Source organism: Schistocerca cancellata, chromosome 4 (genome assembly GCF_023864275.1).
Source record: "Schistocerca cancellata isolate TAMUIC-IGC-003103 chromosome 4, iqSchCanc2.1, whole genome shotgun sequence".
NCBI classification, from domain to species: Eukaryota; Metazoa; Arthropoda; class Insecta; order Orthoptera; family Acrididae; genus Schistocerca; species Schistocerca cancellata.
Window position 1 is genome coordinate 870,371,557 of NC_064629.1, and position 18,411 is coordinate 870,389,967.

The 18,411-nt window shown below is 43.5% G+C and overlaps 1 protein-coding gene across 1 annotated transcript in view; it reads left to right on the forward strand.

Annotated features, from left to right (window-relative positions):
* Positions 1–18,411, forward strand: part of LOC126184482 (uncharacterized) — a 1,022,231-nt gene that overhangs the window by 670,165 nt on the left and 333,655 nt on the right. The window contains exon 10 of the mRNA XM_049926873.1: positions 14,823–14,867. Coding sequence (XP_049782830.1) covers positions 14,823–14,867 — 45 coding nt within the window. The remainder of the gene's footprint in view (positions 1–14,822; positions 14,868–18,411) is intronic.

Sequence of the window (18,411 nt, forward strand, 5' to 3'; positions counted from 1 at the left end):
TAAAAATGGCGGACGGATCAACTGTTTGTATGACATGACGGAAGCATAATGTAGTCCATGGTAGATACGCCCTCTGCGGCGGCTAACCGTAACTATGCGGTGCTACGCTCAAGACTGGCCTGGCGGGTGGCGCCCTCTGTGTGTGTATCTGTATCGCATCTGACGGCGGTCACAGCACAAACAATACGAGGAGCACATAATACGAGGTCCGATTGGATGCGAAATAAAAACCACAGTGAAAATCCGATGAAGCTTTGGACAGATGTGTTGGGCAGTGTCTCTAGTATGCCCGTCGATCGCGTCACGTTGCTCTTTTCAGTTCTGAGCCCACAGTGAGCACATAAAGACGTCTATAACAATAGCGTCTCCCGCCAAGCACGAGGGCCTGGTGTGAGGTTTCGCCTGATGTCATGCAGCCCACATCACATAACTGTCATAAGTTTCCTTCTGCATGACAATTCGCGGTCGCACTCTGAAGGGGCAATGAAGATGCTCCTGCAGCGTTTTCGATGGGAAGTGTTTGATCTCCCACAACAGAGCCCGTAATTGGCTCTCCTTGAGTTTCATTTCTGCTCACATGAACCGGTAGCTATGACGATAACGTTCTGGCACAGACAAGGAGCTGTAGACCAGCGTAGAGAACTGGCAGGAAGCACAGGCAGCGTGCTTCTATGACGAGGGTATTGGAAAGTTGGTACAACGCTACGACAAATGTCTAAGTCGGAGCGGCGACTATGTAAAGAGGTAGCTGGAAGGTGCAGCCAACTGTTGCAAATAAAACATTTTTTTTTATTTTCACAGGGGTTTCCATTCTACGACCGATCGGACCTTTCTTTCCGCATTGGCATCGTCATAGAATAAATAGCTATATGAAAAAAATATGAAATATTAATAACGAAATAACAATAAAAGTTAGTGACTTGTGGTACCCTAACTAGATCTGTATACAGGGTGTTACAAAAAGGTACGGCCAAACTTTCAGGAAACATTCCTCACACACAAATAAAGAAAATATATTATGTGGGCATGTGTCCGGAAACGCTTAATTTCCATGTTAGAGCTCATTTTAGTTTCGTCCACCTACGCTCAATGGAGCACGTTATCATGATTTCATACGGGATACTCTACCTATGCTGCTAGAACATGTGCCGTTACAAGTACGACAAAACATGTGGTTCATGCACGGTGGAGCTCCTGCACATTTCAGTCGAAGTGTTCGTACGCTTCTCAACAACAGATTCGGTGACCGATGGATTGGTAGAGGCGGACCAATTCCATGGCCTCCACGCTCTCCTGACCTCAACCCTCTTGACTTTCATTTATGGGGGCATTTGAAAGCTCTTGTCTACCCAACCCCGGTACCAAATGTAGAGACTCTTCGTGCTCGTATTGTGGACGGCTGTGATACAATACGCCATTCTCCAGGGCTGCATCAGCGCATCAGGGATTCCATGCGACGGAGGGTAGATGCATGTATCCTCGCTAACGGAGGACATTTTGAACATTTCCTGTAACAAAGTGTTTGAAGTCACGCTGGTATGTTCTGTTGCTGTGTGTTTCCGTTACATGATTAATGTGATTTGAAGATAAGTAATAAAATGAGCTCTAACATGGAAAGTAAGCGTTTCCGGACACATGTCCACATAACATATTTTCTTTCTTTGTGTGTGAGGAATGTTTCCTGAAAGTTTGGCCGTACCTTTTTGTAACACCCTGTATGTATACTGGGAGGTGACTGTCTGCAGACGTCTAGCACAGCTATGTTGATACATTTTATACATCTTGTCTACCTCTACATCTACATGATTGCTCTGAAATTCACAATTAAGTGCCTGGCAGTGGGTTCGTCGAAAAACCTTTAAGCGACTTCTGTACCGTTCCACTATCGAACAGCGCGTGGGAAAAACAAGCAGTTCAATCTTCCCATACGAACTCTGAGTTCTACTGTTTTATAATAATGATCATTTACTCCTATGTAGGAATGAAATATTTCACACTCTGAGGCGAAGGTTGATGATCGAATTTCATGAGGAGTCCCTGCCGCAGAGGAAAACGCCTTTGTTTTAAGAACTGCCACCTCAATTTCTATATCATAACAGTGGCAGTCTCTCCCCTATGTCGCGACAGAACGAGCTGACCTTCTTCTAACTTTTTCGATGTCCTCCGTCAGTCCTATCGGATGTGGATTCCACAACGCACAGCAATACGCCAGAAGACGGCGGAAAAGTGTAGCGTAAGCAGTCTCTCTAGTAGGCCTGTTAAATTTTTTAAGTAATCTGCCAATAATTCGCAGTCTTTGCCTTGTACTTTCTCGTTGTAATTCTTTCAAGGATAGCATTTAAAATTCAGAAAGGATTTGCCTAGGTTCCTGATACTTCGGTAATTATACACTATTGTTTGTAAAAAGTGAAACACTCAGAAGCAGTGCCCTGCAACAAGCCACGATAAGAGGACTTGTACAACAGCAGGGCCATAATAGATTATTAAAATGGCTGACAGGTAGCGTGGTTGTGGGCCCAATTGCGCACTCTTTTGTGTCACTGGACAGGTCAGTGTTATGCAATGTTCAGTCAGTGCGGAGTCGTCATACGCAATGAAAACATGTGACCAAGTGCCAATATGCCTCGCCGACATAGCAGGGTGGAATATCGGCATGTGAGTGCTTTGGATTGGGCAGAATGACTTGGTCTCTGGGAGGCGACCGGCCGGAGTGGCCGTGCGATCCTAGGCGCTACAGTCTGGAACCGAGCGACCGCTACGGTCGCAGGTTCGAATCTTGCCTCGGGCATGAATGTGTGTGATGTCCTTAGGTTAGTTAGGTTTAATTAGTTCTAAGTTGTAGGCGACTGATGACCTCAGAAGTTAAGTCGCATAGTGCTCGGAGCCATTTTCTGGGAGGCGGATCTGTCGTTCTGTACACTGCAGCTCGTATAGGCGTATGTGAAACCAGTGAAGAGAAGAGGATCGTACATAGCGCCGACAGGGTACCGGACGACACAGTGTGACCACAGCGCGAGATGTCCGCCATCTTCTCAGCTTGGCCATAACGGACAGAACAGTTTCGTACATAGTGTTGACACGACGTTGGAGCACAGCAACAGATGTGGACATATCTGCTCCGATGGTTCGACACCACCTGCTGCGGGCTGGACTGGAGAAAGCATGCCACTGCATCGGCTTCCATTGACCAAAACTCACTAACACCCCAGACTACAAAGGGAACGTGAACGCCGACGCTGGCGTACTGAGTGGCAAAATGTAATTTCTTCAGACAAGTCCCGCTTCAGCTTGTCCTACAGCAATGGTAGTACACGCGTTCGACGCCGCCGTGGTGAATGCACTGGGCGGACTCTAATGTTGAGCGGCATAGCGGACGAACGTCAAGTGCGATGGTTTGGGCACTATTGCCTATCACACACGATCTCACCTCCTATGTCTTGAGGGCAATCTGAAAAGCTACCGCTACATAAAGGAAGTCTTACAGCCCACCGAGCGAGGTGGCGCAGTGGTTAGCACACTGGACTCGCATTCGGAAGGACGACGGTTCAATCCCGCGTCCGGCGATCCTGATTTAGGTTTTCCATGATTTCCCTAAATCAATCAAGGCAAATGCCGGTATGGTTCCATTGAAAGGGTACGGCCGACTTCCTTCTCCGTCCTTTCCTAATCCGATGAGACCGATGACCCCGCAGTTTGGTCTCTTCCCCCCCAACAACCCAACCCAACCCTCTTAGAGCCCGAGGCACTGCCCCTCCTGCAGGCCGTTCCACATGCCACATTTCAGCAGGGCAACGCCTGGTCACGTGTGACGAAGAATGTGCAAGCCTTCTTCGAAGAACGACAGTTGTCACTACTTCCCTGGCCTGCCCGCTCGCCTCACATGTCCCCCATCGAACGTGACTGGTGTATGGTTGGTCGGCAACTTGTTTGTTCAGGTCTTCTTGGAGTCACAGCTGATATTTTGTGGAAGCACCTACAAACCGCGTGGCAGAGTATTCCCCAGCAGCATATTCAGGCACTCTTTGATTCCATACAACGCTCTGATTTCAGCATGTGGTGGCGCTACTCCGAACTGAATTTCCACAGTCACAGTGCATGTAAAGTCCAATAATGCGCCGGCCGGTGTGGCCGTGCGGTTCTAGGCGGTTCAGGCTGGAACCGCGTGACCGCTACGGTCGCAGGTTCGAATCCTGCCTCGGGCATGGGTGTGTGTGCTGTCCTTAGGTTAGTTAGGTTTAAGTAGTTCTAAGTTCTAGGGGACTGATGACCACAGATGTTAAGTCCCGTAGTGCTCAGAGCCATTTTTTTTCCAGTAATGCTACTCGTTTGTGTCGTGTCATGCCCTAATCGGTAGAACAAATTCCATTATGATCACATCTCTCGGTCTTGGTGTTTCACTTTTTACAAACACTAGTGTGGATATAACTGTTGATATCGAGTACAACGATTTTGCTCGTTAAGTGACAGTAAACGATTTTATAACTTTCATGACATCGAATGATGCTAACTGATACTTCTAAAAATTCCCTCATACGTTTACTGGTGTACTTTTATCCACGGTCTTCACGTTATTAATCATAAAGAGAACGGCTGTTTTGTCGCATAGGGAACCGCCAAGGCTTCATGCATTTCTATTAATGTACGTGAAATGGAAAGAGAAAATCCATAAAATATTATTAGATACCATGCCATATATCATAGCTAGACCTTCAAGTTTTCTAACAGAAGTAAAGGGCAGAGGATCTTGTAAATTTCCGGACTACTTATCACGGAGTTCATTAAAGACTACAGGGACGAATTTGCGCGTTACGTGTGAAGCGCAGGAGCAGCGCGAAGAACAGTCGCGCCAATTAGAACTAGCTGTGAAAGTCTGGCAGTAACTTTTGAATATCTGCCAACTGGGAGAGCGGTTAACACCTGTGCCAGTACATTATTCCCGCCCATACATTTGCCCTGCTCTGACACGTCACGTAAATTACGACGCGTATGCCTCAGCGACTGTGATTTGTGTCGCCTGAAATCCTTCCCTCGTTGCAGCGTTCTTCGTTATATATTGACAAATAAGTGACTGCCGGCTTTGGTCACTCATTAATTACTGTAAAACTTCTGGAACATGTCATCTGTCAGATATGAATTGAAATACTGGCATTACGGGTGAGTGTCGCATAACGATGTTAAATTTAATTACTATCGGAAGGAAATCAGGAGATATTATGTAGCTATTGGTTACGTACCACCTACCTAGAAAAACACACAATATTTTGGCACTCAATACCATCTGCTGTTCGTCGAAGTTGTTGATGCCCTATCTGAGTTGTTCCTCTATCGTTCCCGGGCTTTACTGGGATCCTTGACCTGCTAGTGCTTATTTGTACAGTTAATACTAGCAGTTATAACACTATGTGACACAAATTGTGTTCCTTTATAGTCAACGTCACTTCTTAATTGACTCTTGTGTCTCTGAAATATTAACACTTTGTATATACACTAATAGCAACCCTTGTCAAACGGGGCAGTGTTGCATTTATACTTACATGCATGTCTGAAAGAACAGACGCTGATGACGATTCACAGCTGTCCTAAATAATTCGCAGTTAAATCACTGAATGCGAATTCCTTGACATCAGAGTGTGTTGTGTATAGATCTACTATCCAGTAGTGACATGAAAATGTGTGCCTGACCAGGACTCGAACTCTGATTTCTCACTTATCGCGATCAGTCGCCTTAACCACTTTCACTATCCTTGCGCGTTCCACGGACCGGATATAAGGATGTAGACAATGCGATATATGGAAGTTTGGGTCGGTCCAGGGACCGTGTACGGGTAGATGGAGTGGTCAAGCAATCGCTCGCGATAAGAGGGAAATCCAGGTTAGAGTCTCGGTGCGACACAAATTTTCATATTTCACTGCAGGGTAGTAAATGTATATCAGATACAGCTGATGCCATGCAGTTCGCATTCAGCGACTTAATTTCGAAAGTTTCATTTCTGCACATGATCGTGCTATTGCAATCCCGGCAGGTAATTTCGAAATTGATAAGAAGAAGTTTTCCGGAATCTTAACAGGCCCGACAACCTACTACGGAAAAACCAATTAAGCCTGGCCCAGCCAAAACCTACACCTGTGCCTTCCACCTAAGAAACAAACAGGTATCAAGTACTCTGCGAATTGAATGGGCAAGAACCCAACGAGTACACTGACCAAAACCAAAGTAACTGGGAATGACACTAGGAACGGCACACAGATATACGAAGCACTGTTATCGCCCAGAGCATTACATTGCAGCTAGAAAAAAGTATTATCCGAAAGCCGACGGGTACCACCTTGGACACCAGACACTGACAACCAGTGCTTTAGCTTTGTACTACTCCGCTGCCCAATATCCAGTCCAGTACTGCACAGACTATGCCATATCAAAGACGTAGAGACTGCCGTATCGTTGCCGGCTGTCTAAGACCGAAGGCATTAGTAAAGGGCTTACCACCACCTGGCATCAGGCTGGAAAGAAAAAGTTTTCACCTACGAGGAACCTGCGCTAAATGGCAACCAACTCCCTGTGACCGCCTGAAGTCGAGAAAAACTTGATGCACTCAGCCAAAGATCTGATTGTCAGCCCATCAGACAAGGCTAGAAATATGGCTAAGCTTGATACCGTCTTCTGAAGATCTTCCACCTGGATGCGAGGAGACAAGGTCAACATGGATGTCGCTGAATGAATTTCACACGGGAGTAGCTACGTCTAGAGTTACAAGAATATGGTGGGGCTTTTCGTGCGAATCAGTTGTGTATGAATGTGGGATAGAACAAACAACGACGCATTTTCCATTAAGTCAGGCTATATGCTCGTTTGAAGACCTGTTTCTAGCAACCCATAATTTCTGATCGAAAATATGTATTTCGTATATCTTTCTATTATTGTGTTCATAATATGTAATATGTTTCGCTTTTATACTTTTCTGTACCTTGTACTTGTAGCTCCGTTTCACGTTAGGTATATTTTGTATTTGGTCTATACCTTTTTTCTGCTTGTGACATTAATAAATAAATTTAAACTTTGCCGTAAAAACTACGGCGTGGATACAGGCACTTACATTGATCAGCCTAGGGCAACACAGTCGCCATACGCTAAAATAAATCCAGTATAAGAACATTCCCATGAAGAACATACAGCAGTACAAGATCCAGTACTAAAGTCACAAGTAAATGGGTGAAAAGGAAAAAATGGTTCAAATGGCTCTGAGCACTATGGGACTTAACATCTATGGTCATCAGTCCCCTAGAACTTAGAACTACTTAAACCTAACTAACCTAAGGACAGCACACAACACCCAGTCATCACGAGGCAGAGAAAATCCCTGACCCCGCCGGGAATCGAACCCGGGAGGGTGAAAAGGAGTCCAAGATATAAATTCGTAGCCACGATATGACAAACTAGTGTAGCCAGAAAGTATGGATGAAGTTCACCACAAACACAGCAGTGGCCGTAAGTTGCAGAGCGCCTACCGCTTTATTTGCAGATCACGGCCAGACGTTCAGCGACGGCAGTAGCACTCAGCGCGGACCCAAATCGTGCGTTTGCACCTGGGTCACATAGCCACAGACACAGACATTCAGTGCTTTAGCTTTGTGCTACTCTGCTGCCAAATATCCACTCCAGTACTACACAGACCATGTCATATCGAAGTAGATACCTGGGAACTCCACTGCACTGTATAATGGGGATACAGAATTACTATCATAAGCATTGAATACATATTTTAGTGCGGTGAGTATGGTAGCGTCTAGTCATGTCGACATCATTGTCGGTCATGTTGAAACTGAAGTCGTTCGAAATAAATAAACTTCGTCACTCACCATGTGAAAGGCATCAAGGTGCCCATTTGCCCATTGCAGTCCTATGCTTATGTGATTTGTGGAACATGGCATGCATGCTGTCGGTTCAGTCCCTAGCAGACGGCATCCAGTCGTCGACGCAGACAGGTGTACACCCGAAGCTGCGCTCGAGCCGACACTGTGCAGAGTTCATTACGACTGTCTACATCTACAGCCGTCCGCAGCTCGTGGTCTCGCGGTCGCGTTCTCTCTTCCCGAGCACGGGGTCCCGGGTTCGATTCCCGGCAGGGTCAGGGATTTTAACCTGCCTGGAGATGACTGGGTGTTTGTGTTGTCCTCATCATTTCATCATCATTCATGAAAGTAGCGAGTTTGGACTGAACAAAGATTGGAAATTTGTACGGGCGCTGATAACCGCGCAGTTGAGCACACCAAACAACATCATCATCATCATCTACATCTACAGTCCACGTCCGGACATCCAGATGTAGGTTTTCCGAGATTTCCCTAAATCGCCCCAGGTAAATGTCGGGATAGTTCCTTTGAAAGCCGGCCGGAGTGGCCGAGCGGTTCTAGGCGCTACAGTCTGGAACCGCGCGACCGCTAGGGTCGCAGGTTCGAATCCTGCCTCGGGCATGGATGTATGTGATGTCCTTAGGTTAGTTACGTTTAAGTAGTTCTAAGTTCTAGGGGACTGATGACCTCAGAAGTTCAGTCCCATAGTGCTCAGAGCCATTTGAACCATTTTTTCCTTTGAAATGGCAAAGCCGACTTCCTTCCCCATCCTTGACACAATCCGAGCTTGTGCTCAGCCTCTGATGAGCTCCATGTCGACAGGACGTTAAACCCAATCTTTCTTCCTTTCACATCTACGTCAACATCGGAAGTCCATCGTACAGTTTGTGGCGGATGGTACTTCGAAATAATATTAGCGATTTTATGTCGTATGCCATTCACCTAAAGAGCTAGGAACAATGACTGTCTATAAACTTCTATAAGCGCCCTAAACTCTCTTGTCGCATTCCTATGGCTTCTACACCAGATATCCGAGGGTAACACCAGAAGTGTCGCTCAGTCTTCTTTGAATACCGATTCTCTAAATTTATCCAACAGAGTTTCGTGCAAACTACGTCGCCTGTCTTCCAACGGAATCCTTTTAAGTTCCCCGACCAGAATTATAACAGCTCTAATGAAACCGTTTTAGGTATTGGGCAACGTTACTAAAAATAACTAAAATATCTACATTTCGGCCGTCTTTGCAAGTGTTCTCCTCAGGGCGACTAACTGTTGGTTTCAGAGTTAATTAGCATTGATGTTAGCCAACCCGACCGCTGCGCTCGCAAATTCAAGCGGCCTGCGAGAGACGGTGTCACCACACGGGTTCATCCTTTGGTTTCCTGAAACCGAACAAGAGAGCGATACAAAAATTGGACATAGGACTGTAGTAAGGATGACGTAGATAACAGATTTTTCAACACGTAGCATAAGTTAAAATAGAGTAAACACACGATAAAACGCATAAAGAGACACAATATATAGCACGCAAAACATACGTTAATAGCAATATCTTATCATGCGTCCGCAGCTCGTGGTCGTGCGGTAGCGTTCTCGCTTCCCGCGCCCGGGTTTCCGGGTTCGATTCCCGGCGGGGTTAGGGATTTGCTCTGCCTCGTGATGACTGGGTGTTGTGTGCTGTCCTTAGGTTAGTTAGGTTTAAGAAGTTCTAAGTTCTAGGGGACTGATGACCATAGATATTAAGTCCCATGTGCTCAGAGCCATTTGAACCAATCTTATCACGTAGTATACAGACACGATGAAGAATGTATAAACTAGTGCGGTTGATTACTGTACTGAACGTCACGGTAAGCCTTTAAACACTAACCTGGAATTAAGTAGACTAGCATATCGACATACTTTAGTAAATAATCTTGGGAGGCACTGCACAGGGATATCGGGCTCGAGGTTACATTCCGAGACCATCTCCCTGGCTCTTTTTCAAAAATGGTTCAAATGGCTCTGAGCACTATGGGACTCAACTGCTGTGGTCATAAGTCCCCTAGAACTTAGAACTACTTAAACCTAACTAACCTAAGGACAGCACACAACACCCAGCCATCACGAGGCAGAGAAAATCCCTGACCCCGCCGGGAATCGAACCCGGGAACCCGGGCGTGGGAAGCGAGAACGCTACCGCACGACCACGAGATGCGGGCGGCTCTTTTTAAATTAATTTTTTTGTGTTATGGTTTCCTATCTCCAATATGAAGTGCAATGGTTTTATAAGTATAATGCATCTGCCATTCGCACAAAGATACAAGACAAAAGATCTCCACCTCCACGTGTCGCTGCATGGGCAGTGGAGCCCACAGCCTCAGCTGCGTAGCATGAGAGCCGCGCGGTGGGAGCCGACTAAGTAGGCTGAGTGGAGCACTACAGCCCGCACTAAACTTAGCAGATGGCGGGCCCTACTATTCCAATTGAACCATGAAAAAAAGTAAGGATCTAACCCGAGCCAAAGTCTGTGTGCGTAGCTGTCTGATTGACTAACTTCAATGCTAATTAACTCGGAAACGGCGCGACGAATTATTCTTTTCTTAACAATTATTCCTCAGCACAACCTACCCTTCAAAACCCTTACGAGCTTTTCAGAGTGTTTCTGACTACCCTGACAACTGTCTTATTTCGGTTGTCACACCCTGGGATGTCACTGAACAATTCAAAGTGAACATTGCTACTCTGACGAGTCTGTACAGTAGGATACATTGGTAGGTGATTAGTAGGCAACAGCGAATCACCAGCTCGTACCGGCTGTAGCGTCTTCCTGCATGACAATGGTGACACACAGGATTTCTCTTGTGGCTGCTTGCTTATATTGTTCAAAAATGGTTCAAATGGCTCTGAGCACTATGGGACTTAACATCTATGGTCATCAGTCCCCTAGAACTTAGAACTACTTAAACCTAACTAACCTAAGGACAGCACACAACACCCAGCCATCACGAGGCAGAGAAAATCCCTGACCCCGCCGAGAATCGAACCCGGGAACCCGGGCGTGGGAAGCGAGAACGTTACCGCACGACCACGAGTTGCGGGCAATATTGTTCAAACCGGGTCGTTTGGAACTGCTGCCTGGCGAACACAGCCCGCTGGACTGGGATCGCTGGTAGCCAGGCTGTCGGTAACTTATAACCATCCTCCCTGTTCGTGTTGTTCAGGCGTTTGATTATTTTGATAGCTCCTCTTATTTTTCGCTGTCCGCCGAGCAGTCAATCGATATTATTGAAAACTGATAGAAGATCGGTCACAGTCGCGGTGGAATTTAGTTATAGCTTTTTTTTTTTCAGTCGCGTGTAGTGTTCATGATCCGACTCGTGAGTGCTAATCGGCCTCCCAGTTTGACCAGCGTAGACATCGCCGCGTTCTCTTTGAAGTTCGTAGACGCCTGCAGTATGGAGAGCATCTACGGAATCCTTCGAGGATCTCAAAAGATCTGAAATCTTGTGGCTGCTCTGGAATATCGGTTTAATTCCACCGTGGTGGAGCACCTTGCTTACACTGTCACTGACGCCTCTATTGTAAGATGTGCGAGCGATAGGAAAAGGCTGTTCTATTCCTCTGCGTATTTCATCTTCACTGTACTTCACAGCTCGTTGTATGTTCTCGTTCCTGTAACTGTTCGCACAGAACGTTGTGTAGAGCTCGTTAAGTTCATGTTGGAGGTTGTCCGTGTCGCTAATCTGGTGAGCTCCAACGGTCAGAGTGCGTAACACAGCATTTGTATGTGCTGGATGGTGATGCGACTCTGCATTCACATATCTGTTACTGTGCGTCGGTTTCCTAGTCCTAGTATGCCGCTAGATGTTCTGTGCACTTCTACGTCCTCACAAGGAATCGCTCCGTAAATTTCTACTTATAGCGCGAACTGTATGTTTGTATGTAATCTGTTGAGGCGCTGATGAAATTATGTGTAGTCCTACTTCCCCATGCAGCTACGTTAAATGTGTGTTTTTCTTCCCGAGGTTTGCAGCAAAATTAAAACACATCTTTTGCAGTAAGTCCAACCTAGAACGCTATCTAGTCTTATTCTATTTAAAATCATGTGAACTCGAAATATAATTGTTTATTAGGACACTTCCTTGCTATAAAATTATTCTGCATTCAAATTTTCAAAAACTGTGTTATAGATGGCTTCCTACTTGTAGACCCGTTGGAATGCAGCCAATTCCAGTTGAGAAGACCTTCGCTAAAAAGTAAATTAATCATCGTCAAAACTTAGAGGTAGTAAAATGAGGATGTTCCTGCTTGTTTCTAGGACCTAACTGTTCTGGTGCGGTGATCTGGCACAGTGGGTAATATACCGGACTCATTTTCGAGAGTATCTAGATTAAAATCCCCAAGGATTTAAATTCTCGCCACGGTTTTAATAATTAAATTATATCAGATGCCTCGTAGATACCTTCAATAAAATCTTACACCATCCTTGGCCAACCGCAACTTGTGCACCCTCTCTAAGGCCCATTTATCGACACAGTACTTTAAACCCTCAAGTAACTTCCCTCTCGAATTCATTATTGTGCAGTATAAAACAAATCTATTAATTTTCCCCGAACAATTACTCTGGTGCGTTTATGCAGATATATTTTTTAATATATGTTTACTTAATTCGGCCCTTTTGTAACAGAACAACAATGCCCTCTGCCTCGAGTTTAGCACTACTGGCTACTACTAAATTAGAAATACACCAATAATTCTGCTCCTGTGAAAGAACTGTAATTTTGACTATGGCTGTGTGTAATGGAAAGGTATCGGATTGTTTTTGTCCCTCGAAAGATTTCTATTGAAAGGAAACAGTAGCAAAACAAATGAGAATAGAACCAAGGTTCTAATAGTAATAAAGAAAACTGCACTTAAGTAAAAAGATACGGTCGCTAGCCTATTTCGGCAAATTTGTACCAAGTATTAGCACTGTACACAAAAAAGTTACAATTAGTATTTACTCTACTTGATATCGAAATACTGTTTTCGTCCAGGACAGTAGTACACTTTAGCAAGCAATATAACACTGCTTTGGCATGAATAACACATGAGTAGTATTAAAACGTTTTGGCAAAAGCTGGCTCTCAGTAACACTAATTACTATGTGTGTATTAAAGCAGGAAGCTAATGATCATTACAGGTAAAGGATTACTGATGATGGAGCGCTATTAACTTCGACATGAGGTTCTTTTATCAGCTTAATGTTTAGAAAATTCTGACATTGAAACGGTTTTCAGATAGACATATAAATTGTTCTGATTACTATTTGTTTTCTTAGGGAGCCTTTACTTCTTTATCTTAGCTGAAGTACAAACTAAATCTGTGGGCCCTGAGTCTAGTATAGTTTGAATAGTTTTAGCCAGTTATTAGTTAAATCACACAATTGTTATGAAATTGATTGTTGTGCTTCATAAGTATTGTTACAGTAATATGGAATGCAAAACTGTCTTAATAACTAGCGTGAGGTCCCAGAAACTTATCTATCAGAGACTAAGATGAAGGCTAATTTGTTCTGTTTCAACACGATATGAAAAACATATTAACTACTAACACATGAAAGTATAAACATTATTACAAACGTGTACACTAATTATTTCTTATGCTGGCCCTTCACGTTTACTACCCAGTAACTACTGTGACTGATCACAGTTCTATACAGGTAACTTTGATACTGTACTCATATTTCAATAAGAATGACATTTAAGCGAAGTAATTTAAATCTTTTCTTGGCATTTATACATTAGTGAAACTTTAATTATCCTTCTGAGAAAAACACGAGGAGTTCTTCATAAACAAAACTCTCTGAATGGTAAAGAAATCTACCACTCCACAAAAGTTATTAAAGGTTATTATAGAAATGAATTACTTTTCACTTCAATAAATTAGAATGCTTGGAAATATTGTAACACTTGGAATAGGACCCTGTCTTGGTAAATGACTAAGGATGAAATATGAGTGCTCGACACAAAGTTTAAAGAACACAACTTGTTTTGGATAAGAAACGTCATAAATGATCCATGCAGTTTTATAATACTCTGCTGATTATTTGAGACGAAAGTGGTGGTTTTGGTGATTTCTGTTGCTACTTAAAAAGGTGGTAAAACTATCCATGGCTCTTGTATAACAAGCTCTGAAACTTTTGTTCTTAGCGTCGGATTTTCGTAGTACAGAGCTGACAAGAGTATGCCACGAATAATAAGCGAAATTGCTTCCACATCCGACGCTATATTATACAATTTCGCTGCTCTTCTCGCCTCGTTCAGCACACAAGATGCGACACTTTCAAGCCAGCCACCGACTAGCTCTTGCAGTCCGATGGCCAAATCCACCTCTTCAGGTTTCGTAGCAGAGGGACTTTTCTCCAGGTCTGACATGATTACAATCCTAATTGCCCTATGCACGAACCAGGGCTACAAGTATAGTTTTTACTTTTCAATACTTTTTCAGAATATTACTTTTAAAATTACATGTATAGATTAATTATATTGACAAATTATTAGCAAATCATTTACATAGATGTTACATCATAGAACATGTTTATAAAGATGTCATATTTAGTAAGAGCAGACAAAGAGGTTACTTAAATAAGTATAGATGATATCGATATTAGTGTTACAGACTCACATGCATGAAAATTACGAATGAAATATTATGTTTACATCAGTAGTTAAAATTAATGTTTTTTCACTGAAACAAGTAAAATTAAATTTAACGTTATTGCTCACAACGTGTTCGCTATTTTAGTAGTTGCCTTACTCACATAACTTGTCAGCCATGAAGAAAACTAATATAATGATGATAATTATTTCCTTTGCAGGGTAAATTATCTAATGTCTTGACTGATATTGTGCTAAGATTTAGTAAAAATTGTAGTTTAGTACATGTTTATCTGATGTTTATAATGTAAGTGATGTGTCATGATTTATGTGTGTGTCTTTCTTTTTGCACAGAAAAAATCAAATGTACCATGCAGTTTCAGCCATCATGACAATGAGGTACGGTATGAAGGGATACATTTGATATGCCTTGTGTGGCTGTCTCACTTTAACCTGGCTAACCGATGTGACGCTATAAACGGGCTTGTTGATGCTTTTGTTGTACCTTTAACTATCAAGTAGCTTGCTGAGCGTCAGTCTAGTTTGGTACTTCTCTTGCTGTTCTCATCCATCCTGGCGCCAAACTGTCTATCACTATCGTTAGTTCCAGTACTCTTTCTAAACTCTGTTTTCCTTTACAGTAAAATGCGGCTGTTGATGTAGACATACATGCTTATACACCATTCTTCTGCGTAATTTAGTGATAATCTGTCTGTGATGTAATACTACGCGATTTCATTACAGTTTTAACAGAAATGCTTTATTTCTTGTGAGAGAAGATATGAAGAAAAAGTGCCTGAGAATTCTGTGCGTTTTGGGACGGAAATTTAGTTCCAGAGGCGTTAAACATACATTTTGTCCCTCAGTGAGGATTAAAATTATATGTGTATCCCACAAACAGATAACTTTGTGCGTAAGTGTAACATAGTTTTACAGAACATCAAATCATATGCATAGAGATAACAAATAAGAAGAAGAAATCACTTTCGATTATCTTCCACATGTGAGAATAAGTTTCCGAATAGTCCAGAAGAAAGTCATTTACATTATACCGGGTGATCAAAAAGTCAGTATAAATTTGAAAACTGAATAAATCACGGAATAATGTAGATAGAGAGGTACAAATTGACACACATGCTTGAAATGACATGAAGTTTTATTAGAACCAAAAAAATACAAAAGTTCAAAAAATGTCCGACAGATGGCGCTTCATCTGATCAGAATAGCAATAATTAGCATAACAAAGTAAGACAAAGCAAAGATGAAGTTCTTTACAGGAAATGCTCAATATGTCCACCATCATTCCTCAACAATAGCTGTAGTCGAGGAATAGTGTTGTGAACAGCACTGTAAAGCATGTCCGGAGTTATGATGAGGCATTGGCGTCGGATGTTGTCTTTCAGCATCCCTAGAGATGTCGGCCAATCACGATGCACTTGCGACTTCAGGTAACCCCAAAGTCAATAATCACACGGACTGAGGTCTGGGGACCTGGGAGGCCAAGCATGATGAAAGTGGCGGCTGAGCACACGATCATCACCAAACGACGCGCGCAAGAGATCTTTCACGCGTCTAGCAATATGGGGTGGTTCTAAGAAAACCCCATGTCATTCCAAGCATGTGTGTCAATTTTTACCTCTCTATCTACAATATTCCGTGGTTTATTAAGTTTTCAAATTTATACTGACTTTTTGATCACACGGTATTCCCGCATTAATTTCCCTGGTACATACTGCGCAATATTACGAGGGAGTATTGAAAACTAATGCGTCCGAATTTTTTGCTTGAAAACATTTTTAAATAAAACAAAATTTATTAACATTATATCTTTATCCAAGTCTACATATTTATTTCTCAACGTACTCACCCTAGCGGCGAATACATCTCTCCCAACTAAAGACAAATTTGTTGACACCGTCATTGTAGAATGTTTGATTTCGTTGACGGAGCCACAATCTCACCTCTCCTTGCACCGATTCATCACTTTGAAAGCGAAGTCCTCTAAAGTGTTCTTCAGGTTTTGGAAACAGATGAAAGTCGGATTTGGCCAAGTCGGCAATGCATGGAGGATGATCCATGACAGTGAACCCAAGGCGTCGCATGATGAGATGTCACTGCATTCTTGTGTGATGTGGCATTATCATGATGAACGAGAGGGTGCTCCATGTAACGGAGAACTGTTCGAATTCGAGGCTCCCTTACAGAACGCTGTTTGTGACGCACGGACGTACCTAAGTCACACGCCGACATGTTACACACTAAAATTCGGAACCCTCTAGCAACAAAGGGCTGCAAATATGCAGACACGAAAAATAAAGACGAGAATATGTACGTGATGTCTGTTCTTTCGGGCACATAATTAAGGCGAAGACGGCCAATGACCCCTTCAGTGCCGATGCACACTAGGCACGTCCGCCGCTCGTGGTCTCGCGGTAGCGTTCTCGCTTCCCGAGCACGGGGTCCCGGGTTCTATTCCCGGCGGGGTCAGGGATTTTCACCTGCCTCGAGATGACTGGGTGTTTGTGTTGTCCTCATCATTTCATCATCATCCAGGAAAGTGGCGAAATTGGACTGAGCAAAGGTTGGGAAATTGTACGGGCGCTGATAACCACGCAGTTGAGCGCCCCACCAAACCAAACATCATCATCACACTAGGCTCGAACTCTTACAGGAATTGGCGAGATGTCAGGAGTAATGAGGATAATGGGCAAGAGGCACCGCCGTGACAGGGTAGTCCGCGCGTTTGTGGTGACCACTGTGTCCGGATGGCGAAGTGGTCAGTGCATCTGCAGGCCACCCGGGTTCGAATCCTGGTCCAACACAAATTTTCAACTTGCGCCATTGATATAAATCTGTGCCCACTGGCAGCTAATATCTTTAATTCCTTTGTCGTGAGAGATGAGAATGTTAAGAACGTCTGTTTTGTTTAAAAGGCTTTAAGAGTTTTCACTAAAAAATTTAAGGCATTACTTTTCAGCACACCCTTGTACTTCGCTATAAACAATTTCAAACATTTCGATATGACGCCACTACGGAGGAAAAATATTCAGAGAAAATATTCATCTGTGTACTTAATTTCTTGCACTTACCACATCTTTCTTCTGGACACTAGCACACTGAGGATAATCAGGCAATAACTTGATGTAGTACATATATTCTGCAGATAATAACAGCTCTCACTAAAACAGTGATTCCGTCTCTATTCAGTACGTTATGCCTGAAAATTTACGACTAGTTGAGCATGTGTTCCGGTCTGTTAGTTGCTTTGAGTGTTGTGTAGATCTTCAATTGACTAAGGTTATCGTCAAAAAGAAATATTTTTTAACAATAACGAACGTCTTCCATGTTGTGCTAGCTCAGAGTGGGTAAGCAAGAACTGCTGCCAACACTAGCTCACTATACTACGATCACAGCATGGTGCAAGAATTTCCATTGGAAGCAAATTCAGCAGCTAGAGTATCCGGCCAGCTACATACGTTGCTCCTACTGGATAACTCAAGATCGCATGTTGCCAGTGCTATCCTGACCCACCTCGATAGATTTAAGATACAGATACGATCGTTGTGCTGGGCAGCACTTTCTCCAGCTCTCTGTCACTGAAAACGTTTAGTCGTGGACTGCAGAGTGACTGTCACGCCATTACCGGCCAATCACCACGACAGTTGACCACTATTGTAGAGTTGACGTAGCGTGGAATGACGCACCCGTAGCTTTCAAGCTCACTTTGGCTCGATACCCAGCCGGGTCGAGCCATTTCTGCCGCCACAGGTGGCAGCTCTGTGTACCAAATTTTACTCCCTGTGCACGGAATATTTCATTTCATATCGGGCGAAAAATCAGAAAAAGTCATATTTTTAAGCCATTAATAAGTCTTACACGTGTCAGTTATTACGAAATTAAACAACCTTCACAAAGTTCTCTTAAATGATTTCAGTGAACTAAG